Consider the following 25988-nt stretch of genomic DNA (forward strand, 5'->3'; position numbering starts at 1 on the left):
CCGCCGAGCTGGCGTCAAGCGTTCCCGGGCGCTCTGGCAGACTTAACCAACAGCTCGCAGTCACCTGGATCGGGTGCTGACAGACGTCGACGACAGAAGACCTCGCACCACGCTACTTCTCCGTTGCGGTCAGACACACGAACACGACTTTGACAGCGGAGCAGGAGCGTGTTTTGGAGCTAGTCGCACGAGGCAAAACGTTCTTCACAGGCAGTGCTGGCACAGGCAAGTCGTTCCTGCTTCAGCATCTATTGAAGCACGGATGTGGGCATGCAATGGGGCGCGTGTTCGCCACCGCCATCACTGGCATCGCTGCGTATAATATCGGTGGTATGACGCTCCACCATTTTGCAGGTATTGACCCGCGCGCGCATACATCGAGGCAGGAGCTATTAGCGCAGATTGCTCGCAAGAAAGACGCTGTGGCTCGATGGAAACTGGCGCGTTTTGTTATCGACGAGATCTCTATGCTGGATGGACGGCTTTTGAAGACCTGGAAGCCGTCGCGAGGCAGATTCGCCGCAACTCGGCGTTCTTCGGTGGCATCCAGCTGATTCTTTCAGGCGACTTCTTCCAGCTACCACCGGTGGGCCGACGCACGGGGCCAAGCCGACGACGCTGCACCGCCGCCTCCACTGCTCTGCTTCGAAAGTAGTGCATGGGTCAGAGGTATCACGGAGACGGTTGTGCTGAAGGAAATCTTCCGCCAGCGTGACGACGAGTTTGTGCGCATTCTCAATGCGTTCCGGGTCGGACAGCCTACACCTGCAATGATCAACAAACTCAACGAGCGCTACAAGCCGAGTGCTAGTAACGGCAGCGACGACGCCATCCATATCTTCTCACAACGATGACGTCTTGCGGGTACGATTCATCTTGTTGCCGTCATGGCTGGCACTAATGATACTAATGGCTTGTTTTGTGTGTCGACAGACGAACACCCGAGCTCTCGATGAGCTAGGAGGGAAGAAATTCAACTACGTCTCTGCTGATCGGTATGTGCACTACGTACGAGCAATCTCGAGTTCCCATGCAGCTAACACTCGTGCTTACTTGTGTCAATTTTCGCCCATAGCGGTAAAACTGAACTCCTCAGCACGTGTCCTGCGCCGGCGAAGCTGTCGTTAAAGAGTAAGCTCGCAGTGCTTTACGAGCATTACTACCCTCAACTTTGCTAACAGATTATATGGTTGTGTGCCTCCCTCACACTCAGAGAACGCTCGGGTTCTGCTTATCAAGACGCTGAGCCCCGCGCGCGGACTGGTTAACGGCTCGCGCGGGATCGTGGAGGGCTTCACGCCGCAGTCGAACCTGCCCGTCGTCCGCTTCTCCAACGGCGTGACGGAGATCATCGGCCAGGAGGAGTTCTCCGTCAGCGTGGCGGACACCGTGCTGGCCTCTCGACGGCAGCTGCCGCTGGTGCTGGCCTGGGCCATCAGCATCCACAAGAGCCAGGGGCTGTCCTTCGACGCCGCCGTGCTGGACCTGTCGCGCGTCTTCGAGTTCGGCCAGGCGTACGTGGCGCTGTCACGCGTACGCTCGCTGGAAGGACTGCGGCTACGCGCGCGGGTGCGCGACAGGAACGGCGGGCGGCTGCTGGCGGACTCGCGCGTGGTGGACTTCTACGAGTCCATCTCAGGCTACTGAGCTGCTGCTGCCCGCCACCTTAAACCATGGTACCGCATTGTGATTTATTGTAATAGACTGCTTGCATGTGCATGCCCACGAGAAAGCTACGGGCGTCTAGAGTCCATTGCCGCCGCCGATCGACGGACGCCATCGCCGTCGGATACTTTTCTGGCTGGATATGGCTACAAACCTTGGCAACCAGGAGCAGTTTCGGTTGGCAAGCGCTTCTCAAGCGTAGTTCTCGAAGGTGCAATTTCAGGTGCGCCACATCCGCGCGACCTTGGCGCAACATCCGTCCGTGGGCCACTCAGTTTTGGCCAATGGGCGCGCTGATGCGGCGCCCCTAGCCCGCCTGCATTTGGTTGGTCCGAGTGAAGCGGGCTCGCGCTGACTTGGCGTTTGTATGGGCCGCCGTTTGAAGGGCCCAGCGCCGCGCCGCCGGCTTCCCCGCCTCCGCTAGACTTATTTTACCCTTCCTTCCGCTCCGCGTTAAAGTCCCAAGCCCGAATCCAAGATGGTACGGCCCGCCCGCCCTCTGTGACCGCGGCCACTAGGCGCAGCGCAGCGCATCATGGCGCCGCTCTCGTCTCCGCCGCCACTCGCCAGCAGCAGCAGCAGCAGCTCCAGGCGCCTATCAGAACAGGAATTCGCTCGCTGCCCGCAATGGGGCGAGGCGCAACAGGCGGAGACGGAGCGCAGCCAAACCGAGCGCCGTAGCAATTAGCGGAGGCAGGCGACGCGAGACTGACGCTGTTTCTGCTTGTGTCGATGTAGACGAAAGGTACGCAGAGCTTCGGTATGCGCCACAACAAGACCCACACCATCTGCAGACGGTGTGGGCGCAGCTCTTACCACATCCAGAAGAGCACCTGCTCTTCGTGTGGCTACCCCGCTGCCAAGATGCGCAAGTACAACTGGAGCCAGAAGGCCCTGCGTCGCCGCACCACGGGCACCGGCCGCATGCGCCACCTGAAGAACGTGCAGCGCAAGTTCAAGAACGGCTTCCGCGAGGGCTCGTCGGCTGTGTCGAAGAAGGCCGCCACCAACTAAGTACGCTCGATCGCTCGAGGGGAACAGAGGAACAGGCAGCTTGGGGTAAAAATCATCAGCTTGCTAGCGAAGCGACAGGAAGACGGTGACGGGGAGCGTGGAGCGCGTTGGAGAAGGAAACGAAAGTGGAACGTGGAGCTCGCGAGCGGCTGCGGCGACCGACGACTCAGGCGAAAGCGTGCGGAGACGACCGTCTCGACTGCTCGGCATCGAGCGCCATGAGACGCCTACGACCTTCCAATCCAATATTCACATCCTTTAGCCGTTCCTCCACTCGCCTTCTGTGGTTCAATGTGTGCGTGTTTGTGTGTGTTGTTTGTTGTGCTATGCTGCCGTGGTGTCTTCTCCTAGGTTCTCGAGGATGCTGGCCTGCAGACGCCCGAAGGACGACGATAGGTTGTCCAGGATCTCCAGGTCCTCCTTCTCGCGTAGTCCACTCTCGGCTCGCAGTTGTGCACGGAGAGCTACCAACCCCTGCACGTGTGAAGACTGGTCTTTCTCGACGCTGCGGTTGTCAACGCGCATAATGTGGTGGAACTCTTCCTCGCGCTCTGAAATTTGGCGACACGACGGGCAGTCTCGGTGCGGAAGCTAGCGTCCGTCTTGCGCTCGTTGCTTTCCAGCGCGTGTAGTGTCTTCTTCTCGCGCTTCTGGATCTTGGCGTTCTCGATGTCGAAGGTCTCGTGGTTCTTCTCGAGTTTCCGGGTGATGGTGCCCTGCAACTTCTCCATGATCTCGGGCACCGTCGTGTACGCGAATGTGCGAAACTCGGACTCGCACTCGTGCAGCCTGACAAAGCAACGCCCGAAAGGTTAGCTGGATCCACAGTGTGTAGTACATGCAGCATCAACGCACTTCTTCTCTTGACAAGTGATCTCCTGCGCCTCGAGCTTGGCAAAATGCGAGAGCGTCTTCTGCTCGAGCGCGAGAAAAGCGGTTTGGAATTGCTTTCTGAAGTCCATCCGCAACTGCTCGATGGAGCTCATCATTTCCTCGTGTTCCGTGCCCAACTTTGCCTCGAGGTTACGACCTCTTTGCTTGACCGCATCCTAACCCATGAATAGAGAAGCGCTTAGCTTGGTACGACCTCTTATCCGAATTTAAATGTTATTCCTGACGTACAATGCGCGCCTGGAAGTCGACATTGTAGGCGTGCACCGCCGCCTTGAGCTCCTCCATGTCGACTTCGAGGTCCTCTTCGGCATCTTCGATCTGGTCCGCTCGCTTGGACTCAGGCGGGAAGTCATTAGGCGGGCGAATCTAGTAAAGCAAGCGTCAGTCTTCCGTCAACAGGCTCTCTTTATCTCAAAGCAAGAAACAACGATAATACAACTTTACCACTCGAGACGGCGGACCACCAGGAGGAGCGATCGTTTCGTTGTACCGAGCTCGGTACGCCTGCACCGCGGGAGCAGCCGTCGCTGTTGGCACAACAGCCTCATCCTTGACCACTTCATCGACCACAACAGGCTCCTCAGCTGCAGTTGGAGCGTCGGACTCCATGATACCCGCCTACTGTAGCAACGTCGCGTCTTCTAGCACTGCGATCGAGACGGCAGCGCTTTGCCTCGCTATAAACGGCAGCGTCTCTTCAATCCCGTCGGGCACAACAAAACCGAATCCATGAGGCATAAAATCTCTGCTAACGAGACGATGGAAGCGGTCTCCTGACGGGTAAGACCGAGACTCATGCACGAACTCCCTCCTCGCTAGTCGAGGTATTGCACAAGACATGGCTACATGAAAAGGCAAGTTGAAGTGAACCGGTACACTGTACCTCTTTGGCACCGGCTATTTTAGTGTGGTGCACTTTTGGCCCCTGAGCCAACAGCTCAGTCCCGCAACTCCCCGCGCCGAGCCGAGCTGTCTCCTGCCCCGCTCCATTCCGCGTCTCCTGCGCCCGCCAGCAGCCCCCCAACCACCGCGCCAGATCCTTCAGCACCCCAATCACCTGCAGCAACATGGGCAGCGACGAGAAAACTGTAGCTAAGCCGTACGAGCCGTTAATCCATCCTCGATCCACGTGTGCCCTTTGGTCTAACCTCGTTTGTCCAACTCCGCAGCGCTGAGACGGAGGCCGTCGGCCAGAAGCGGAAGGCGCCCGAGGACGCCAAGACCACGTCGTTCTTCAAGGGCGGGGACAAGAAGGAGGAGACCCCCAAGAGCAAGGGCAAGGCCAAGAAGGAGGAGGAAGAGGAGGACGAGGACGAGGAAGACGAGGACGCTGAGGAGGGGGGAGACGATGAGGAAGACGAAGACGACGAGGAGGAGGAGGACATGGCCCCCAAGAAGAAAAAGCGGCGGACGGGCGACAGCGATGACAGCGACGACAGCGGCGAGGAGTCCGAGTCCGAGCTCAAGATGACGGAGGATGACCTAGTGGGCGTGGACACGTCCAACATCATCCCGCGCTCGCGCCGTCGCGCGGCCGTGGCCGCCGAGGCGCTGGCGTCCGAGGAAATCGCGGCGGCGACAGGCGCGGCGCCCGCTGGCGCGCCCAAGGCCAACGACGATGATGACGATGACAACGACGGCGAGTCCAGTGACGAGGCCGAGTTCTAAGCCGTGGCACAAGAGGATAAAGGGCCGACGCACTCAACTCCTTTGAGATATACTCTTCTTACACACGCTCTGGTGTCACTCCCCCCCTGCTTGGTGGTGTAACGGCTTGCAAACGGTTGCATGCGACTGAAAACTTGACGGCCAAAGTTGCAAAGGGAGCGCTAACTAAACTAAACTAAAAAGACTAGACGCGATGCTCGCTTCTGTGAGCTGGATTTTAGCTTTATGGTACGGGGCCGAGCAGCTTCTCGAAATGCCAATACGCAGCCTCTGCTGCACGGCCGCGAGCTAGCTTGTACGAGGCTGCAGTGGCTTTCAAAATGGGCTGTAGCAAGAAACCAAAACAGAATGTAAGAAGGTCCGTGCGAACACTAGGAAATCGATCACAGGTGCCGTACCCTTCCTTTGACGTAGAGCTCCACGGTGTACTTGCCAGAATTCACTGGTGCTGGCAGATATCTACACGTGCAACAGCAAAATGTTAGGCCCATCACTTCCTCGCCTCATTCCGCGACTGCTAATGTTGCGTACTTGTACACGGGTTGGCCATAGTAGTGTCCTTGCAGCAGGTTCTGTAGTTCGACAATCGGTTCCCAAATAACGTCGCGAGTGGCGTACTCCACCGACCGAGGGAGGATCTGCGTGGCCACAAAGTCCATCGCCGCCTCCATGCCCTGCACAGCAACACCAGACCCATCAGATCACTTGGGCTCACCCACCACACCGAGCGCACTTCCACCTCTTACCTGGTCCAAATAGATGGCTCCAATCAGCGACTCCACCGCGCCCGCTGCAATGGTAACTCGTCCTTTCACAATGACAGGAGCTGCTTTTGCCTCCGTGAACTCCGGCGGCCACAGCAGCAGATCCGTGATGCCCAGCTCTTTGCTGATCGTCGCGAGCGTCTCGTTCTTCACCAGCGCCGACTTGGCGCGCGAGAGCTGCCCCTCCTGGTGTCTCGGCAGCATCTGGTACACGTACGCGGCCGCCGCCGCGCTCCAGCAGCGAGTCCCCAGGAACTCGAGGCTGCGGTTGGACAGCCGCACCACCGGGACGTCCTCGGGCACGGGGTTGTTGGGCAGGCAGCCGTGGTGCGTCAGCGCGCTCTGCAGCAGCGTCACGTCCTGGAACTGCACGCCGATGCGCGTCTGCAGCTGCTGGAGACCGGCCGGCCAGTCCTTCGGGGCCGGGACGCGCTCGAAGTGCTCGGGCTTGATGAGCTGCCAGTCGGGCGTGTCCTTGGGCCGCATGAGCTGCCGCCCCGTGATGCTCTGCGTGGCGATCACGTCTCCGTCCAGGCGGCGGCGCTCCAGCCTGGCCGTGTGGTTGGGATCGGCCGGCGCCTGGCTCCTGCTGCGTCTGGCCGCGTCCTGCGCGTCGCTCTCGGCCGCCAGCGCGGCTGCAACTGCGTCAGCAACGGCCTGCGGACTCCTGAAGCCGTCGGGGAGCGAGCTGCGCGAGGAAAACGCCCGAACGCGGCGACACCCGAGCACGAGGCTGCGCATGGTCATCATGCCGAGATAGTTGCCGTTTTGTGTGGCAGACGCAGATTGAACCCGCTTAAAGGAATACAAATGTTTTTAGTTTGCATGCGCTAAAACGGTTTTAACGGATCCGCTTGGGTGACGCGTCAAGCGGCTACAGTACATAAACAGGCTTCTTGGAACGTAAATTGCAGTGCCTGGAACACAAGAAGACTCAAAGGAAAACACAGCGCCGGAATTTGCGTAGACGGAGGGGAGTATTCCAAACGGAAGAGATTTAAAGAACTGAGGGAGTCGGTGGTACGAGGGCCCAATGGAAACTAAACGCAGCTAGAAACAGCTTCCTGACAGAGCAGACCGGTCTTCAAGAAGCGGAAAATGTCGGATTGATCCTACTTTATCGGATATTGGTGATGGCAAGGTGTGCCAATGCCAATTATGAGAGCTTATTTCATATCAACTACAACAAAGACCCCAGGAAAGCTACCAGCAGTCAGAGCTGGAAAGCGTAAGCTTGCACCATATGCTAGCGTTAAATACGAAGTTTGGCGCCACCATCTTACTGCCGGAGATGACGGAGTACGAGCGCAAGCGTCACGCAAATATTCTGCGCAACAAGGCATATTTGGAACAGGTGGAGTGTCCGCTGCAAAACTTGTAGCTAACTCTTGAAGACAACCAAGACGCGAGTAAATAGGAAACTGCGCCAACGCGAGCGCGTCTTCGGGCTGAACCGCCCGCCCGCAAGTCACGACGTCTGCAGGCACGAAAGTGGGACCGCCTCAAACCCAAATTGTGTGGATAGATCAGCGCACATCAAGTTGCGATGTGATCCACGTACTCAGCAAAACTAACAAAACGCTACTCAAGACCAAATCAACTACTGGTACGAGCAAAAAGATTCATAACATGAGTCAAGCGAGCAAGGCCTTCCTACAAGACATCGTGCGCGACGACAAGAGAGAAGAAGAAACAGTATTCAGCCATGACGACGACCTGGAGTACTCATTAGCGGCAGAAGACGTTGTTAACGTGTGCGAGGGGCAGATTCACGCGCTTGCTCTCTACCCAGGTTCAGAGCCCATTGTCGTGGCGTGTGGAGACAACCAAGGAAATGTTGCGCTTTGGTCGCCGTCGAACGACCAGAAAAGTCACTGCCATGCTTGGTGGCTTACCGACCTCACACGGCAACTGTCAGTCAAATTATATTCCCAGGCTCGTCGAACCTGATTTCCTCCAGTTACGATGGAACAGTACAGAAGTTTGATATGCGTGCGATGGAGTCTTCCGTCGTTCACAGACCCAGTTCTCAATGCCGAGTTATTTCGCTTGCAGCTTCGAATACTGCGCAGTGTTACTACACAAGCTGGGATGACGGTAGTGTGCGGCGGATCGACCAGCGAGCGGGGCTGGTGCAAACCACGAGGCATCAACTACACACAGTGCAGGTCAATACGGTTCATCAACACCCGAGTCTCGACAGGTACTGCATGTTGGCTTTTAGCGTATTGTAAGAGATGGACTCACTAACTCGCACTCGTGTGTATTTTTATTCCAGCTACATTGCTACTGCCTCACAAGACAGGACTGTACGCTTGTGGGACGTGCGCAAAATGTCTTCTGACAAGGCGGTGGTGACAATACCGTATTCCTGTTCTGTAAACTGCGCGTACTTCTCGCCACAAGAAGGCAAGTGGCTGGTGACAGTGGACCATGGCTTATCGGTCAATTTACTCGATGTCTCGAGTTGGAATATGGCCAAAGGCTTGGACGAATCACCGAAGTCAAACACAGCTTACGTTCGGCGCTGCAGTAATGCAAACCTGGCAATCACCAGATTGCAAGCACCATGGGACCCCAAAATGCAGATCAGTTTGCGATCGGATGCATTAAGCAACGGAAACGAACGCAAATCTTTCGGGCTGGTAGTTACCAGCCACTACGCGAGCTAGCGAGCGATAAGTGTGACTGTCCATTCAGTCAGCGTATTTCATCCGCATCTGGAGTTTATAGCAGGCTGTAGTGGAGACGCTTCGGCGAAAATGGCACTTCGGCACGGCAAGACGACAGATCAAGATGTTGAAGCGTAAAAAGGAAGAGCATAAAAAACGTAACGATCGGCCAGTTGTTGTAGAAACAGAGCGGGGGAAGGGTGAGACTAATTGCGGTTACAACTGTAGCTTTTCTAGTGCATGAAAGCGCAAAAAAACTCTTAGCATCAGTTTCTACGTTGCGTCGCGCCATAACCTCGACCGAATAGCATTCGGCGAATCTGACTTCGAAGTATGCAGGAGAGAAGTCACTCACCAACCGAACGTAGGTTTTGCAACGATATTATTTGACCACGGGGAACAAAATGCTACTTATCAACCATGTAGAGTTTTCGAGATAATCGGGTTTAAAGTTGACCAATCAAAATTCGTACATAACCGGACATTCAAAAAAAATTAAAAGCTACAAACACTCGTAGAAAGCGAAAACAACTCTAATTAGATTGCCTTTTACACGAGCTTTCCGACAATATATAATAAGATAAACTTGAAAAATATTGTGGTCACACGCCCGAAATGGAGCTTTTTTTTTCGTCCGATGTAACTCCACGAGTTCTTAACATTTGCTAACGATCAATAGCTTAAAAGAAGCACACGACACAGCTCTTTCGATTCATGTGGTTAAATCGCGATTCGTACTTAGGTTCATAAGAAACCTTATGTTTACCGTGGTCTCCTATTGAAAAAATACCAAGACAATTTCATTTCATATTATTCATATTATGAAATGAAACTGTTTTGATATTTTCAATCGGAAACCACGGCAAACAAAAAGTTTTTTATGAACCTAAGTTATTATGAAATGAAACTGTCTTATTTTTTTTTTCAATAGGATTTTTTATTTAATGGAGTGTTTTTATTTTTTAAATAAAAAACAGCACAATAAAATCGTAGTATTTATAAGAAAAAAGCTAGTGAAACATAGATCATAATTTGTGACGCTACTTCGAAGCATTTGTTTATTAAAAAAATGTAGTCCGAATCCGATTATTTGAAGCCTCCCATAAAAGTCATTAATACTAAGACTTTAATGCAGCACGATAAAATCAGAACTTTCTTACGTACACGGGCATATTTGCTGCGGCCGCCTTACGATTGGCCTATGCTGGCCATGTATTAGATCTTTTCTCGCTCCGAGAAGTCCACAACCCGCAGCGTAACAACATTTCTTGTGCGAATTTGTAATTAGGTTTAGCGATCTAAGCTATCCCAGCCGACTACACGAACTCTAGTTTGACAGCAACGCGTACACCTTAGTGAGCTGAGGGGCCGTCGGCGAGATTTCTTTAGGGGACTGCTGTATATTATACATACTTCGAAGTACTCAGTTTCCTTCTTGAAAGGAATCAAGATATTTGTTTTACAGGGTGCTGTACTTACGGAGAACTCGATGTATATTAGTAAGTGTACCGATTATACAGCATACGCAAGCCTCGAAAGTTGACAGTCGGCTAAAGCCTGTTAAAAGGTTAAAACTTGGGAAACTTCAACCTATCTGAATTCCGAGCTCCTTTCCGGAACAAGCGTTTACTCGCCCCTCAACGCAACGATTGAAAAAGCACTTATGAGCTGGCTCAGAAACCAACAGAGGATGAATAATAGAAACTGTACACTGCAAGTACACGCTCTCATATCCTCCTTACAAGATAAGGCTTTCGTAATTATACAGCGTCCATCGCCTTCATATTGTGAAGGCGATGGGGAATATTATTCCCCATACTAGTACATGAGAATCCTGGGCAGTGCCGCGGTGGAAAGTGTCCCCGAACAGATGTTCCTCTAAGTACGATTATTTAACTGTATTTTACCGCCAGCCATTTGACAGCGATGAAGTGTTCAATGCACCTTGATGGCGTGGACGAGGGCTTCGAGCCGCGTAAAAAGCGTCGCTGTCGCTCTTCCAAGAAGAAGCGGCTGAGGCTTAAGCAGCGCACGAGTCTCGAGCCGCAAGAGCACGAGTCTCAATGGGACCGAAGCGAAAATAACCAGCCGCTCGAGAAAGAAACAAAATCGAAAAATGATAATCAGGTAACAGAGCAAACCCAACACCAAGATACACAAGTAGAACGTGAAGATGAACATGAAGGTAAAGAACGACAGGAAGAGGAACACGACCACGATGAACGCCTACACAATAACGACGATGGTGTGACGGCTTACGAGCGCAAGCGCCGGGAAAATATTCTGCGCAACCAGGTATGGATGCAGCAGCTTGGCTTCTCTAGTGCCAAGTTGGCGATTCGCACAGCCATCTGCAGCGAAGCTACAAAAAAGGAGACAGACGAAGCTAAACGACAGAAAGCAGCGGAGATGCAAGCTCGTCGAGCTGCTCAGCTTGCCGAACGGCAGACGCAACCACTGCGCAAGTCGCGTCGAGTACAAAGAACGACCGAGGTGATGATGGATACGCGAAAGTCGCGCAGAATACAGGAAATGACCGAGGCGATGAAAGTGCGTGAGGCTCGTAGAGTGCAATTCTCGCGTAAGTTAGCGGATAATGCCCGCAGTCGACGACTACGTGAGAGAAACTCGCAGAAATTAGCGAACCTTCAGGAGAAGAGCCGAATTGATAATGACAACGATGAAAGTGACACGGAGGATGACGGGGCCGTGGAGGACTTGGCGGATGAAAGGAGCAGGAAAGGCAGCAACATTGAGGGCTTCACGAGCGAAAATTGCACGAAGGAAGACAAGATGAAAGATCCCAGTTACGAGTCTGGGGAGTACGATTCGCGCCCTATGGCTCTGGTTCAGCTGGCTAGCCCGCCTCACAGGCTTCTACTAGAACCGGAGATACAGCCGTCCAGGGTTGAGTCACCGGTGCAACTGCAAAACTTGGACTCATTCGGTAACAGGCCACCAACCGAAGGAAATCAGCATGAAACTAATCAGGTCCAGACCAGCTCAGTGCTCCAGGATGACGGCGAGACCCAAACCCACAGGAGCATGACCCAAACAAGCAAACATGAACCCCTCAGTGATAATTCGATGCTGGGGATATGGCGGAGTTTGAACGCAAGCGTCGCGAAAATATCCTGCGCAACCAATCATTCATGCAGCTAGTCGGTGTGTCTATTGCCAAGCTCGCAGCTCGTACGCCAATTGGGGACGGAGCTGGAAAGGAAGCCAAGAGACAGGAGCTAGCGGCCAAACTGGAGCTGAAAGCGGCTCGGAAGGCAGAACTTCTGAATCAGCCAGTACGCAAATCGCGGCGAACAATCGGCCCAAAAGTGGTTCTCGGCCACCCTACGGCGTTGAGCTACTCGATGGAACTACTTGCAATGAAAACGCGTAACAAGAGCAACGTCAACTTTATGGATGCTATGGATGACGATGGTCAAGCGTTTTTGAAAGAAATGGCTAGCAACCCCAAGAAGCAGAACGCGTTGACGACTAATTCGATCGACGATGCTGTGGAATATTCGTTGGCGAAAGACGATGTCGTCAAGGCTCTGCCGTTTCGCACCACCGCAATGGCTTTCCTTCCTCGTGCTGACCGTATTCTCCTGGCGTGTGGAGACAAAGAGGGACACATATCGCTTTGGTCACCATCGGACAGAGCTAACGAGAGCACGCTTTCGTCCGCAGTACTGTGTCGGCCTCATGGGTTTACTGTCAGTCAGATTATCTTTCCTGATTCGTCGACGTTGCTTTCCAGTAGTGTTAATGGCGTGGTCCGTGCGTTTGATCTGCACACTACAAAATCGTCATTAGTGTGTGATATTTGTGGTGAGACTGGAATATCTTCACTTATTGGATCGAGCAACCCGCAGTTCTACTACGCTGGTTGCAGTGACGGCTCGATGCGTCTAATCGATCGTCGCACTCCTACTCTGCATGGTGGCTTGAGCTATGACCTGCATAACAAAAGAATCAACACACTGGAGCAGCATCCAAGTCTCGACTAGTACGCTCGACTTAGAATTTTTGGTGAGTAGTGCCGTATGATGTAGTGTTTAGCTAACTCATGTGGATATGCTGTGTGGGTACGTGTAGCTGCATGGTAACTGCATCGGATGACCGCACCGTGTGCTTTTGGGATAAGCGCCGAATCTCTCCGCGCATGAGCGTACCGCTGACGACAATATCCCATGCAACCAAAGTTGAGTGCGCTCACTTCTCCCCAGACGATGGTAACTGGCTGGTAACGGTGACAAGCGAGAACTCGCTACTCAACATGTTCGCCACGTCAATCCTGACGACACGCCAGGAGTCCGATCCACTGCCAATCCCGATTCCGGCACCAGTCCGGGCTCACCACGAAGGCTTTTCAAAGCGGGAAGCAAGATATATGCACGCAGCGTGGGATCCGAAGAACACGAGCCGGTTCGCAATCGGTTGTGTTGGTACAACATCAAAGATCAAGATCTTCAGCGCCTACCGACCCTCTCGCGAACTGACAAGCACCAACCTGGTTGGAACGCACCCAGTCAATATTTTCCACCCGTGTCTTGAACTCATCGCAAGCGGGAGCTCCTGTGGACGCCTCTCGCTCTGGCGTGGTAATTCAAAAGAATAAAACGGTTTTAGGTTCTCTGAAATTATTCACGGTTGAAAATAGAAGCGAAGCATCGATCATAATCTGTTCTACAAGTACTTCGAATTTATTTACCTTTTACGTACACAAAGCTACTTGGGAGTACGAAAGTATTTAACCTCGATGGAAACCACACGCTTGTCAGATGCTACTGAATATTGACGTACTGTCCTCACGAGTTGACCTTGTAAAGGCGTGAGGGTAAAATTATTCGTTCCAGCACAAAATGAGGAAGTCCAGTTAATTGTCCAGGGCGGAGAAATGACATGAATGGAGCACCGTTCATTACAAACAAAACGTAGAAGGAAGTTCGTATTTTAAAATTCTGCGTTGCCACGCGCGTGTTTTTGGCGTTCGTCGAACGATAAGAGCGGACTCTCACGCCGTTCTTCTGATTTCAAATTCAAGTAAAGCAAAGCATGAGACAACTAAGCATTTGAGGCGAGTGCGCGTTCACAGAAGGTCTGGTTGTTGATGGATACATGCTTGTGTGCACATCCTACTGTAATGTATCATAATATTAAACATAGTATGTGCCCCAAACGCATGCACACAGATCGATATGGGGTTTTGGCACGTTACTTTGATAGACAGTATCCCTGAAACTGGTTGAAATGCACTCAATAAAAGACGGTTTCGAGCTCTACGTGTATTTGGCTACGTGATTTCTTTCATGCTTCTAAAAACCTCTAATGTAACACTATTTGGGTAAAGTCACACCCAAAACTGGAATGCTTCATTCTACTTTTTTTCTTCTGAATTCTGATCCGACATTCCTTTTTTTAAATTAAATATTTAAAAAAAAATCTTTACAGTAGATAGCTGTACAGTAGATACGACAATACCGCCCCCCCAAGTGCTACTGGGGTGAACAGTAAAAAAAAATAGATGGCAATACCGTGCATATATAACACAGCACCACCCTTGGAAATATACCTCTGGTATCCTCCACATAATCAAAACCCTGGGTTTGACAAGTTGAAAAATGCTGAGTCGGATCAATATTATTAACCGACTTGTCAATATCCGTAGGTACCCGCGGTGGAAAGTGTCCCCCAACAGATGTTCCTCTAAGTACGATTATTTAACTGTATTTTACCGCCAGCCATTTGCCAGCGACGATGTGCGCAATGCATTTTGGCGGCGAGAACGAGGACTTCGAGCCGCGTAAAAAGCGTCGCTGTCGCTCTTCCAAGAAGAAGCGGCTGAGGCTTAAGCAGCGCACGAGTCTCGAGCCGCAAGAGCACGAGTCTCAATGGGACCGAAGCGAAAATAACCAGCCGCTCGAGAAAGAAACAAAATCGAAAAATGATAATCAGGTAACAGAGCAAACCCAACACCAAGATACACAAGTAGAACGTGAAGATGAACATGAAGGTAAAGAACGACAGGAAGAGGAACACGACCACGATGAACGCCTACACAATAACGACGATGGTGTGACGGCTTACGAGCGCAAGCGCCGGGAAAATATTCTGCGCAACCAGGCAGTTATGCAAGATGTAGGAGTGTCGATCACCAAGTTCGCAGCTCGCACAGCAATTGGGGACGAAGCTGGAAAAGAAGCCAAGAGACAGGAGCTAGCGGCTAAGCGGGAGCTGAAAGCGGCTCGGAAGGCAGAACTTCTGAATCAGCCAGTACGCAAATCGCGGCGAACAACCGGCCCAAAAGTGGTTCTCGGCCACCCTACGGCGTTGAGCTACTCGATGGAACTACTTGCAATGAAAACGCGTATCAAGAGCAACGTCAACTTTATGGATGCTATGGATGACGATGGTCAAGCGTTTTTGAAAGAAATGGCTAGCAACCCCAAGAAGCAGAACGCGTTGACGACTAATTCGATCGACGATGCTGTGGAATATTCGTTGGCGAAAGACGATGTCGTCAAGGCTCTGCCGTTTCGCACCACCGCAATGGCTTTCCTTCCTCGTGCTGACCGTATTCTCCTGGCGTGTGGAGACAAAGAGGGACACATATCGCTTTGGTCACCATCAACCAGAGCTAACGAGAGCACGCTTTCGTCCGCAGTACTGTGTCGGCCTCATGGGTTTACTGTCAGTCAGATTATCTTTCCTGATTCGTCGACGTTGCTTTCCAGTAGTGTTGATGGCACCGTCCGTGAGCTTGATCTGCACACTACAAAATCGTCATTAGTGTGTGATATTTGTGGTGAGGCTGGAATATCTTCACTTATTGCATTGAACCCGCAAATTTACTACGCAGGCTGCGACGACGGCAGCATGCGCCTAATAGATCGTCGTGCGCGAACTATGCAGAGTTATGAACTGCACGAAGGAGCCATCAGCACGCTCGACCAGCACCCAAGTATCCCCTAGTAGGTATTGCTTCGAACATTCGGTGATCAGTGCAACAATCAGCTAACCTATCTTGGTTTGTACATGCATGTATAGCTGCATTGCAAGTGCATCGCACGACCGCACCGTGTGCTTCTGGGATAACCGCAGGATCTCTTCGCATATGAGCATACCGCTGACCACGATCCCCCACGCAACCAGCGTTGACTGCGCGCACTTCTCTCCGCATGGTGGCAACTGGCTGGCGACGGTGACAAGTAAGGACTCGCATATCAACATGTTCGACACGTCAATCGTCACGAGGCGTCAGGAGTCCGATGCTTTGCCGATTCCGCTCCCGATTCCGATCCGCATTTACCACCCAGGTTTCAAGGGGTATGAAGCAAGGTATATGCGCGTAGCGTGGGACCCCAAGAAGAGGAATCAATTCGTAATCGGAAGCATGGGGGCACCACCAAGGATAAAGATTTTTAGTGCCCACCGACCCGCTCGCGAACTGAGAAGCGCAAATTTCACGGGAGCGAACACTGTCAACGTTTTCCACCCGTACATGGATCTCCTCGCAAGCGGAGGCGCCAGTGGGATCATTTCGCTGTGGCGTGGTACATGTAGCTCAAAACAATAAGGCAAGAATGCTTGTATTTGCCTCGAAATTTGTAGCTCAATTGTCAATCGAAATGAAGATGCACATACATGTATCAAACAGGCAACTTTCCAGCTTGACTATCACCATAAAAAAGTACGAATCCCACGTAACGGCATATTTAACTTCCGCTTGTCTCCATACAACCTCTATTCCCACGCACCTACCAAGTCTCATAACGAACTTTCCCGCGGGTAATTTACGCACTCGACAACCGTTGGCGCCAACTGCCAACCGCTCATTCAAAGTCTCCACTGCCGTCGAGCAGCTCACTTGTCGTTCCTCTGCATGCGCCGCACCCGCTCCAGCGCGTTGGCCGAGGCCGCGGCGCCCCCGCAGCGTCTGCGCTCGCTGCGCTCGTCCTCGCGCAACCCTCCGCTGTCGCCTCCCCCCGTCGCGTCGCTGCGTCGGTCCCTGCGCTCCACTGCAGTGCGCACGCCCACCGTCAACCTGGCGCCGAAACTGGAGGAACCAATTAAATATGAGCAACTTCAGGAGCAGGAGCAACAGGACGATGCAAAGCTAAAAGCAATAGAAGAAAAGGAACAAGGACAAGAAGAAAATGAAGATGATGAAGAAGAAGAGGTGGACGCTGGCCTCTCACCGAGAGGTACGAACGCAAGCGTCGCGAGAACATCCAGCGCAACCTGGCCTTCATGCAGCAGATGGGCGTCTCCACGGCCAAAATCGCCGCCAGGACGTCGGTGGGGAGCGACCCGAATCAGGAGAAGAAGCAGCAGCAACTGGCCATCAAGAGAGCTCTCCAGGCCGCCAGAAGAGCGGAATTGTTGGCCCAGCCTGTCCGCAAGTCGAGACGGCTGGAGGGCAAAAAGGTTGAGGTGGAACCCATTGAGCGGATCGACCTGTATGAAATGGGGATAAGACCATAGCCCCGCGACCACCGCGGGCAGCCACCTGCGTGTGATGGATGCAGTGGATGGAGAGAGCAAGACGTTCCTAGGAGGGATCACGGCCGACATGGAAGAAGAGGAGGAGTTGGAGGAAGATACCATCTTGGACGACGACGACGGCGTGGAGTACACTTTGGCAGATGACGATATCACCAAGGCGGTGCAGGAGAGAATCTATTCTGTCGCGTTCTTGCCAAGGGCGGACCGTGTCGTCGTGGCCTGCGGAGACAAAATGGGCCATGTGGCGCTCTGGACGCCCCAAATGAGTCGAATATCAAACTGGAGAGCTCGGCATCCCCGCTGGCGATTTACAGACCTCACTACACTCCTGTGAGTCAGCTGATCTTCCCTGACTCGTCGAAGCTGGTGTCGAGCAGTTTCGACGGAACTGTTCGCGAGTTTGACCTCCGCGCTGCAGAGTCGTCGGTGGTCTATGATACAAGTGACAACGCAGGCATTTCTTCACTCGTTGCTGCAAGTACTGCCCAGTGCTACTACGGAAGCTGCGATGACGGCACGGTTCGACTGATTGATCGGCGCGCGCGTAAGGCGCACGCCTCGATTTACGAGCTTCACGAGAAGAAGATCAACACGGTGCACCAGCACCCGAGCCTCGACTTGTAAGTTGTTGTTATCCATCTCGACGTGTATACTTTTGTTTTGTAGCTAACCGGACGTGATGGCTGTTTGTCTATAGCTGCATTGCGACTGCCTCGCTGGACCGCACAGTGTGTTTGTGGGACGCTCGCAAGATGTCGAAGAAGAAGAACACCCGCTGGTTACATTGCCGCACCACCGCAGTATTAACTGTGCGTACTTCTCTCCGCGAGATGGCGCTTGGCTGGTGACTGTGGGTCAGGATTCGTACATCGACATGTTCGACACGTCGAGTCTTACGGAGCGCAAGGCCTCGGACAAGTCTGCGGTCACACTGCCCAATTCCATCCGCGTTCGGCACAACAACATAACGGGCAGATGGCTCACGAAGCTGCATGCTGCCTGGGACCCCAAACGGCCAAACCAGTTTGTCATCGGGTGCATGGAGCATCCGCGAAGAATCCAGATCTTTCGCGCTGGCCGCCGCCGCCCAGTACGCGAGCTCAAGAGCGACAACTTTGCATCAGTGCACTCTATCAACGCCTTCCACCCTCACCTTGAGTTAATCGCAGGTGGCAACTCGTCTGGCAGACTTGCACTCTGGCGCGGCAAGAAGACCGACACAGCTGATGTCAAGACCGAAGCCAAAGGCAACACCCGAGTGAAGACCAAGTGAAAACAATATGACATCACTCGTAGCTAGGATTAGCATTGACAATTTAGCTATATCTCCCAAATCACTTTAAATTCTTGCGTTCATATTGCTCTTTCGTTTCACGAGTATCTTCCTACGGTGTATCAGTTTTTTTTTTTTCAAACGTTGGCACTGTTCTGCTCCTTTGCGAGTGATTTCTCGTACATCCCTACGTGCAAAACAATATCACAAGGTTAGTCGCCAGTTAGTCGTTGATGCCGGTGTCATTTTCCAGCAGCCGTACCTTTCCTCCGAAGCTCTGTATGCTTTGCTTGAACAGCCTCGAAGTGAGAAAGCAGTGCACCGGCGTCGATGCGCGGGGCGCCTGATGCTGAAGATGCTGGAGCATCGTTGCTTGACGTGCTGGATGGTGCCTCTCCAATCTTGCGAGCCAAACGTGAATCACCATTCAAGTCTATACGGCCAATAGCCGTGGCCATACTGGTCACGCTCGCTAGTCGATCTCGTAGTACACGGAACGCGGCACTCTGCGGTAGCAGCATCAGCAATCCGTACAGACTTTTCACCAGATCAGTATGGTAGTCCTCCTGAATCTCGAGAAGCTGTAGCCGCATGTGGATGAAGATCGGCGATTCCAGCAGCTGAACAAGCTTGTCAATCTGCATGAGGAAACCCACAGACGCATCGATATCCGCAAATTTACTGATCAACGCCGCCGATAATGAGTACGACTGGGCGAGCAAGCAGAGGCTGAATGCCGCAATGGGGTTGTGACACCACGACCTGAAGAGCGCCGTAAAGACTTGAACGTCGTCTTCAGAAGCGCGTGGTTGGAAGCTGCGGCGCAAAATGTCGCGGAGGTGCTCCAGCTCATTAGCAGTTAGCAAAATCAGGTTCAGCGTCTGCACCATCACGGCAGCAAACTCACTGTCGGCTTGACTATCGAGATAGACAGCCTCAGTTCCCAAAACCTTCGCAAAAATGAGGTAGATACTCTTCGAGTCCAAAAGCACACACAATTTACGCACGATCATACTGCCACGCATCTCCAACAAGCGCCGGTCTTGTGAGAAGAGCAGAAGAATCGAGTTCAGCACCTTCTCGAACTCGACTTTGTTGAGTGAGATACGAGCAAGCACTTCAAGGTCCAGCAGCACCACACTGTCTGAGATGTCCGACAATGTCCGAAGTAAGGCTGGCAGCAGCTGACCAATGTGCGCTGACAGTTGGTTCGGGTACTTCTCGAGCAGCATGGAGATCCACCGCAATGCAGCCATCCGCGTAGGCACGTGATCGCTACTCAGCTCGGACGTGAGTTTCTGCATGAGTGGTAGCAGCTCCACATCCTCCGTGGTCGATTTGACGAGCTGCAACAAGTCGTCGTTCGCGCGCTCAGCCACCTGACGAATCTCATGCTCCAGCATAGGAAATGCGGTACATGATGGCCGCGAGCAGGTCGGCGTAGAACTCCACGAGCTTCTCCCGTCCAAGGTTCACGAACTCCTGCACCCAGCTCACAGCCGTAAGTCTGTTGAATCTCTCCTTGCTGTTGCACTGGCCCACGAGGATATCCACCATGCGCCCGAACTCGACGTCGTCCGTCTGCTTGATCTCCCTCAAGAATTCGGCCAGGGCGCTGTCGGCAGCCTGCCTGATCTCCCTGTTCCCGTCGCTGAGCATATTAAAGAGCCCGTCCAAGAACTCTGGCAGCCAGTCCAGCATGTCGATATCGGGCACCGAGTCCAGCACGGTGATCCAGCCGACCAGCAGCTGCCGGATGTACGGGTTGGTCATCCTGATGTACTTGTGCAGCAGCGGGATGAACATGTCCACGTCGAAGTACTCACTCTCCGTGACGATGTCCTTCACCAGTCTGTCCAGCAAGTTGGCGCCGTTCTTGACGTCCACGTCCACGTCGGCGAAGAGCTTGCAGAGGCCGTCGAAGATCTGGTTGAAGTACTGCAGGATGTGGCCCCTCGCCACCTTGGCGATGTTGTACAGCGACTCGCACGCGTAGTAGCGCACGCGGCTCTCCGGGTCGTCGAAGCAGTGCAGCACCGGGGGCAGCAGCTTGTCCAGGTACAGGTGCGCGTCGTGCATGAGGCCGATGGCGGTGGCGGCCAGGCCGATGAGGCCGCCCTTGCGGTGGTTGGCGTTGGAGGAGCAGGCGAAGTCGTTGCCCAGCAGCTCGATGATGGCCGGGATGCGCTGGCGGCTCGGGTTGGAGGCCGCCAGGGCGCGGCGCTGGCGTTGGCGTTGCTGGCGCTGGGCGCTCCGTCCACGCTGCGCTCGCTCTCCGTGCCGTCCGACGTGAGGCGCGAGCCGGGCGAGTCCTGCGTGAGCTGCAGCTGGTGCTGCTGGTGGAACTCGATGGAGGCGGCGTTCTCCTGCAGCTGCTTGATGAGGTTCTCCAGCTCCATGGCCGCGCCCTTGCGCTTGTCGTACGAGCGGTCGCCCAGGTTGCGCATGAGGTTGGGCGACAGCGGCAGCTGCACGGGGAAGTCGGCGGCGTCGCCCGCGCCGCCCAGGCCGAAGGGCATCGCGGCGGCCGCGGCCGCGGCGGCCTGCGTCAGCGCCGACTGCGGCAGCATGGGCGACGCATCCGGCGGCGCGTAGCTGCTCATGGCCAAGAGGAAGATGATTTGGGAGAGGCGCGAGATGGATACACTCTCGTGTGACGGACATAAAGTGGCGCGGCGAGTGGACCACATCGTGACAAGTTGAAGTGGTCACCTTTGCTGTGCGGCTGCTGATGCCACGCAATGTCAAAGAGAATGCCATCTACTGCCCGTACGGGTCGTTGTGAAGATGCTCTCTATGCTCCTTTGGTTTGGTAGCAACGGACTAGCACATGGTTTTGGTACTTGCAGCCTTGTTCACTTCATTTACATCTTGGTTTCTGCCGCAAGCATCGCAAGACAAGTTGAATCGCCTCGGTGCCGTTCAATATCAGCTCAAGATGAAGATCAGAGTAATCACAGTCATGACCAGTGTGGCGGTGCTTCTGGACGCAACCCCATCATGTGGAGACAAAGTGACCAAACCGCAGCATGAGGATATGATCAGGCACGAGCAAGGCTTGCAAGGCGAAAAGTGGGTTCTTGTTGAGGAACTTGCAAATCAGCAGCAGCCGAAAGCAAAGGCTCTCTTCATGCAGCCGCACCACATCGAACACGGCATCTACGAGCTAGGCCGACAGCAAGTTGTCGCTAGGGTAGCTCAGCAGCTACTTGTAGCAGTTATGCGAGAGCAATAAACCATCTGAAGCGACAATACACGTACACGCACCCCGCTTACCGTCTTAACGTGTACCTTTTTCTTGGTTTAATCTTGTGTTGTCGAAAAAACTATTGACTATTGTTAATCTCTACACTATAAGTTTGACTAACTATCCTTGCCGGTGCCAGTCATGTACATCATCTGCAAGAGGCTTATGTTTTTCATAGTACGTCTCGCCGGCGGCAGTAATGGGGCCACCGCCGTAGCAGAGGCCGTCAGCGCGGTACAACACCAGTGCCTGCTCGGGTGTAACACCTCGCTGGGGGTGGTCGAAATCCACGCGCAAGTAGCTGCTCTTTTCGAGCTCCTTTCCCGCGTCATCGTCATCGCTGGCCAGCGGCTCAGGCTGCCAGTCGTGGAGTTTGCTCGCACTGGCGCGAGCCTCGCGGTTCGACACGAGCGAGATCGTGCACTCATCCAGGTCCTGACGGTAGCGCACACGGTAGAAGCAGCGCATGCGTCCCGTATTGCGGAGCTCTTGAGGCACGTCACCCGCCATCCAGTTGAACTGCGCTGCTGAGGCAAAGAGCGCGTCCGAAAAGAGTGCCGGGTTTCGAGTGCCCTCGGCGACGATCACAGAGTGGTCGGACTTGTGTTTGCCGACGACAAACCACTTGGCGCTCATGCCTTGAAGTCGAGCGCCTTGGCCCACAGTATACGCCGTGAATCCATGGTGCTGGTGCATCTTCTCTCCATCCACCGTGTAAAAGTAGCCTTCCTGACGCTGGATATACTGGTGGATAAAATCCGCAAAATTTCGCTTGCCAATGAAGCAAATGCCCACCGAGTCTTTTTTCGTCGCAGTGCAGAGACCTTCACTCGCAGCAATACGGCGAACCTCGGTCTTGCACATGTCACCTAGCGGGAACAACACGTTGGCAAACGCCCGTCCATCCACACTCGACAAGAAATAGCTCTGGTCTTTCGAATCGTCTTTCGCCGCACAAAGGTTCGGGCGTCCACCTTCCTCAGCAGGTCGCAGCGCCGCATAGTGCCCCGTCGCCACGTAATCCGCGCCGATCTTCTTGGCGTATTCCGTGAATGCCTTGAACTTGATCTCGCGGTTGCACAGGATGTCTGGGTTCGGCGTCAACCCCTCCTCGTACCCTTCGAGGCACGGCGCGAACACCTGGTTCCAGTACGACTGCACCAAGTTCACCATTTGCGCCTCGATGCCGAGCTGCTCGCAGACCTTCTGCACGTCCAGGTACTCCGCGTCCACGGGGCACGCGGACTCGCCTTCTTCGTCGCTGGGATCCCAGTTCTTCATGTAAACCCCCGTGACTCGATACCCTTGCTGCTTGAGCAGCAACGCAGCCACCGACGAGTCCACGCCACCGGACATGCCCACTACCACGTGTTTCTTGCTGTTGTCGGTGCTCGCAGCCACATCAGGAGCGATGGCAATGGAAGGCAAGCGTTCTGAGGAGGTGGTGAAGCTTCTAGAAGCTCTGAAAAGCGCCTGGGAGCGTCGTCGCAGCGCGGAGGCCGCAGCGCTTGCCCACGTGCGGCGCAGCATTGTCGACGAATGAATCGCTGGCCGTTGATTGGCAGGGAGTACACGAAATGTACATAATGTAGGAAAGACTGTAGGTTCGGTCCTAGAGGCTGAAGTTTCAGGTGCGATCAGCGAAATTGTAGCCATGTTGAAGGTTACCATGGGTGAAGCGCGATGAGTCGAGAACCGAGCGCCGAGAAGTGGTGCGCGGAGTAGTCTTCCGCCACGCGGGCATCTACGTCGTCCTTCTGCCAGTGATCTGCAGGCAGAAGGCGGGATTTGTAGCGGCGAAACTGTTCTTGCACGTAAGCGCGGTTCATGGGCGTGTCCGGGATGAAACCTGTGTAGATCACCTCGCGCGGGATGGTGCCGACGTGTTTGTAGCTGTTGGAATGTGGGATGCGCCAGTCGAAGAAAATCACGCTGCCAGCCTCGCAGCTGATGTGCTGATAGCGATCGATCACCGCGCGGTCTTCTTGCATCCGTAGCGGCGAGAAGTCACCGAGACAGACCTGGGGACGACGCGCGGGGGCTGTCAACGGCGCTTCGGTCACAGCTTCCGGCTGGTTCTTAGCCGCGTACTCAGTGAACTCCTTGTGGAAGCCAGGTACCGCCTCAAACCCGCCTGTGTTGCGCTCCGTGTTGTCTGTCAGCACCGTGATGCACTGAATAGGTCGCCACCGCGGGGTGTCCTTGCCCGAGTCGAACATCTTGGTCGGACAGCAGTCCCAATGCGGCGTCAATGACCGCTGCATCGGCCGCGACTTCTTCGCCGCAAACTTCTTGGAGATAGCGTCCGGCACACGATAGCACACGCGGTTGATGTACATGTACCCGCGCTTGCCGTCAAAGTCCTCGAACGGGTGTTGAAAATCCGGGTGGTTGTGCGCGTACGTCGCCTCCCACAAATCCGTCATGGCTGCAAAGACCTTCTCGTGCTCCGCCACCTTCAGTCTCCATGACGGATAGAACAGGTCCAGAATACCACCAGCACCTCCGGTACTCGACAGCTTCTTGAGGTTGTCACCCGTCTCCTCCAAGTTCTCATGGTCCTAAACCACCAACCACCAATTCAAAGTAATTGCAACACCCTTAAACCTCAATTACAACGCCAGATACCGTTGTAATCCAGGCTGCAACGCACCACTCCGTACTTGGCCAGCTCTCCGTGCAGTCCTCGACGCGCCTCCGCCACCTCCTCGGGCGTCAGGACGTTGGGCACCACCAGCACGCCGCGGTCCATGAACTGCTGGACCTGCTCGTCCGTCAGCAAGCGCTGGATCACCGCCGGGGCGACGTTGTCGCCAGAGACGCCCTGCTCCATCGGCGGCGCCATGTCCTCCTGCGCCGTCATTGCTGCCGTTTCCTAGACTTCCGGCCAATGGGCTGCGAGCAGATCTCCAGGATCCGATTCTGTAGGTTCAGAAATTTCATTTTCGGGCTCACTTGGGCTCACTATGGAGCGTGGTACGCCAAATAGTGAACCGCCTCCCCCTGACCAAAAGACAGCACCATGCTGCGCAATGTGCTCATCATGGCGTCCAGCGGCATCGTGCTCTTCTCCAAGGAGTACGCGAACGCCGTCGCCCAGGTAGTCAAGTCCGCCTCGCTCTCGCCGTCCCACGCGTGCGACTCGCGAGCTCTAATTCGCTGTTCCCGCCGAGTTCTAACGCGAAAATGTGTGGGCATGTCTGCTGCTGTGTGTTTTGCTGCGCTTTAGCCGCGCCTGGTGGGCTCCCTGATCACTGCGATGCTCGAGTTCTCCAACAAGGCGAGCGGCGCTCCCGTGTCTTACATCCAGATGTCCTCCGGTGCGCTGATTCGCTGTGGTTGAGGAGATGTGAGGCTGCGGACGTGGGGACTTTATTGACGAAGACTGTTGTGCTGTGCTTTGCTGCGACCAGTGGCCGTGACGGTGGTGACTAACGACAAGCACAAGGTCTTCTGCGCCATGTTCCACGACACGACCGACGGCGCCAGCTTCTCGGCCTTCGTGGCGCAGGAGCTGCTAGCGGCCTTCATCGCACAGCACGGAGACGAGCTGGGCAACATGGGCCACAACCTGCGGGACTTCCACCGCTTCCAGTACAGGATCCTCAGTGTCATCCGCGAGTCGGTCAAGCCCATTGTCAGGAAATGTGCGTGGTGATGTTTCGGCTGGAGATGGAGTTCTGCAGCAGTGTCGTGGGACTAAACGTGATGTTGTTGCTGAGCAGTGCAAAAGCAGCGCGGAATTCTGAAGGCGATGCTGGTGGTGGACGGCGCAGTAACATGTGCAACAGGAGACGTGGACCCCATCGGAGTGTTGGCCAACTTACAGGCGCTCGTGAACAGCTCCATTGATATGAGTACGTTGTGTGTGTGTGTGTGTGTGTGTGTGTGTGTGTGTGTGGATATTAGTCAGTGTGTTGACGTCCAGCAACTCTTACGCGTTGATATCGTGCTCGTACAGTGTCCTTTTCGGGTGACGGCGTTAGCTCCATGACCATCCAGAGCGGGCGCAACTCGTGCATACAAGTGAGCGTCGTAGAAGGCAACGACGCGTTAGTGGTAGTCTACAAGAAGGGCGCGCAGGCCTCCAAGAACACGGCGGCAATAGAGGAGTGCGTTCGCGCACTACGCCACGGTACGTACGGCCTCAAAAGTGTCTGCAGTCACTTGGTCGCTGAGATAGAGATGGGTTCGACCACTTTCTTGACGCTATTCTTCTTGATGCCTGTCTGCAGTGTGCGTCTTGGCCCGAACAATTCAGCAGAATTCGCGATGATGAAGACTTT

At 54.1% G+C, this 25988-nt stretch overlaps 11 protein-coding genes across 12 annotated transcripts; 5 read left to right on the forward strand and 6 right to left on the reverse strand.

The window, feature by feature from the left end:
- Positions 1-933: 933 nt before the first annotated feature.
- IUM83_09686 (ATP-dependent DNA helicase PIF1) lies at positions 934-1647 on the forward strand (the record flags this gene model as incomplete). Its single annotated transcript, XM_067934140.1, has 3 exons — positions 934-995; positions 1076-1131; positions 1214-1647. Coding segments are annotated over 3 exons (552 nt in total), but the record flags the coding sequence as incomplete, so codon positions are not given.
- A 496-nt stretch (positions 1648-2143) lies between these two features.
- Positions 2144-2679, forward strand: IUM83_09687 (60S ribosomal protein L37; the record flags this gene model as incomplete). Its single annotated transcript, XM_067934141.1, has 2 exons — positions 2144-2146; positions 2404-2679. The coding sequence occupies 2 exons, from the start codon at positions 2144-2146 to the stop codon at positions 2677-2679; spliced, it is 279 nt and encodes a 92-aa protein (XP_067799294.1).
- A 324-nt stretch (positions 2680-3003) lies between these two features.
- Positions 3004-4182, reverse strand: IUM83_09688 (Transmembrane prolyl 4-hydroxylase; the record flags this gene model as incomplete). Its single annotated transcript, XM_067934142.1, has 5 exons — positions 3004-3122; positions 3251-3468; positions 3535-3728; positions 3802-3939; positions 4018-4182. The coding sequence occupies 5 exons, from the start codon at positions 4180-4182 to the stop codon at positions 3004-3006; spliced, it is 834 nt and encodes a 277-aa protein (XP_067799298.1).
- A 458-nt stretch (positions 4183-4640) lies between these two features.
- IUM83_09689 (Transmembrane prolyl 4-hydroxylase) lies at positions 4641-5241 on the forward strand (the record flags this gene model as incomplete). Its single annotated transcript, XM_067934143.1, has 2 exons — positions 4641-4672; positions 4743-5241. The coding sequence occupies 2 exons, from the start codon at positions 4641-4643 to the stop codon at positions 5239-5241; spliced, it is 531 nt and encodes a 176-aa protein (XP_067799297.1).
- A 223-nt stretch (positions 5242-5464) lies between these two features.
- On the reverse strand, positions 5465-6755 carry IUM83_09690 (Ribonuclease 3; the record flags this gene model as incomplete). Its single annotated transcript, XM_067934144.1, has 4 exons — positions 5465-5566; positions 5640-5700; positions 5773-5915; positions 5988-6755. The coding sequence occupies 4 exons, from the start codon at positions 6753-6755 to the stop codon at positions 5465-5467; spliced, it is 1074 nt and encodes a 357-aa protein (XP_067799425.1).
- A 9804-nt stretch (positions 6756-16559) lies between these two features.
- IUM83_09691 (WD40 protein) lies at positions 16560-18455 on the forward strand (the record flags this gene model as incomplete). The annotated part of the gene is made up of 4 exons (XM_067934145.1): positions 16560-16881; positions 17206-17423; positions 17522-17802; positions 17912-18455. 4 exons carry the CDS (start codon positions 16560-16562, stop codon positions 18453-18455), a joined length of 1365 nt encoding a protein of 454 aa, XP_067799426.1.
- Positions 18456-18592: 137 nt separating this feature from the next.
- On the reverse strand, positions 18593-19711 carry IUM83_09692 (VAC14 family protein; the record flags this gene model as incomplete). 2 transcript variants are annotated; one of them, XM_067934147.1, is made up of 4 exons in its annotated part: positions 18593-18642; positions 18718-19297; positions 19363-19390; positions 19452-19711. In XM_067934147.1, the coding sequence occupies 4 exons, from the start codon at positions 19709-19711 to the stop codon at positions 18593-18595; spliced, it is 918 nt and encodes a 305-aa protein (XP_067799427.1). The 2 variants fall into 2 exon arrangements, with proteins under 2 accessions (XP_067799427.1, XP_067799428.1); XM_067934146.1 differs by having other exon boundaries at positions 18718-19373.
- Positions 19712-19844: 133 nt separating this feature from the next.
- IUM83_09693 (VAC14 family protein) lies at positions 19845-21058 on the reverse strand (the record flags this gene model as incomplete). The annotated part of the gene is made up of 2 exons (XM_067934148.1): positions 19845-20642; positions 20717-21058. The coding sequence occupies 2 exons, from the start codon at positions 21056-21058 to the stop codon at positions 19845-19847; spliced, it is 1140 nt and encodes a 379-aa protein (XP_067799429.1).
- Positions 21059-21822: 764 nt separating this feature from the next.
- IUM83_09694 (tRNA (5-methylaminomethyl-2-thiouridylate)-methyltransferase) lies at positions 21823-23232 on the reverse strand (the record flags this gene model as incomplete). The annotated part of the gene is made up of 1 exon (XM_067934149.1): positions 21823-23232. The coding sequence occupies one exon, from the start codon at positions 23230-23232 to the stop codon at positions 21823-21825; it is 1410 nt and encodes a 469-aa protein (XP_067799430.1).
- A 134-nt stretch (positions 23233-23366) lies between these two features.
- On the reverse strand, positions 23367-24565 carry IUM83_09695 (Phytanoyl-CoA dioxygenase; the record flags this gene model as incomplete). The annotated part of the gene is made up of 2 exons (XM_067934150.1): positions 23367-24263; positions 24356-24565. 2 exons carry the CDS (start codon positions 24563-24565, stop codon positions 23367-23369), a joined length of 1107 nt encoding a protein of 368 aa, XP_067799431.1.
- A 159-nt stretch (positions 24566-24724) lies between these two features.
- On the forward strand, positions 24725-25978 carry IUM83_09696 (uncharacterized protein; the record flags this gene model as incomplete). Its single annotated transcript, XM_067934151.1, has 6 exons — positions 24725-24802; positions 24932-25022; positions 25116-25349; positions 25428-25559; positions 25664-25855; positions 25938-25978. The coding sequence occupies 6 exons, from the start codon at positions 24725-24727 to the stop codon at positions 25976-25978; spliced, it is 768 nt and encodes a 255-aa protein (XP_067799432.1).
- Positions 25979-25988: the final 10 nt, after the last annotated feature.

Source organism: Phytophthora cinnamomi (genome assembly GCF_018691715.1).
Source record: "Phytophthora cinnamomi strain GKB4 chromosome Unknown Contig5, whole genome shotgun sequence".
NCBI lineage: Eukaryota > Oomycota > Peronosporomycetes > Peronosporales > Peronosporaceae > Phytophthora > Phytophthora cinnamomi.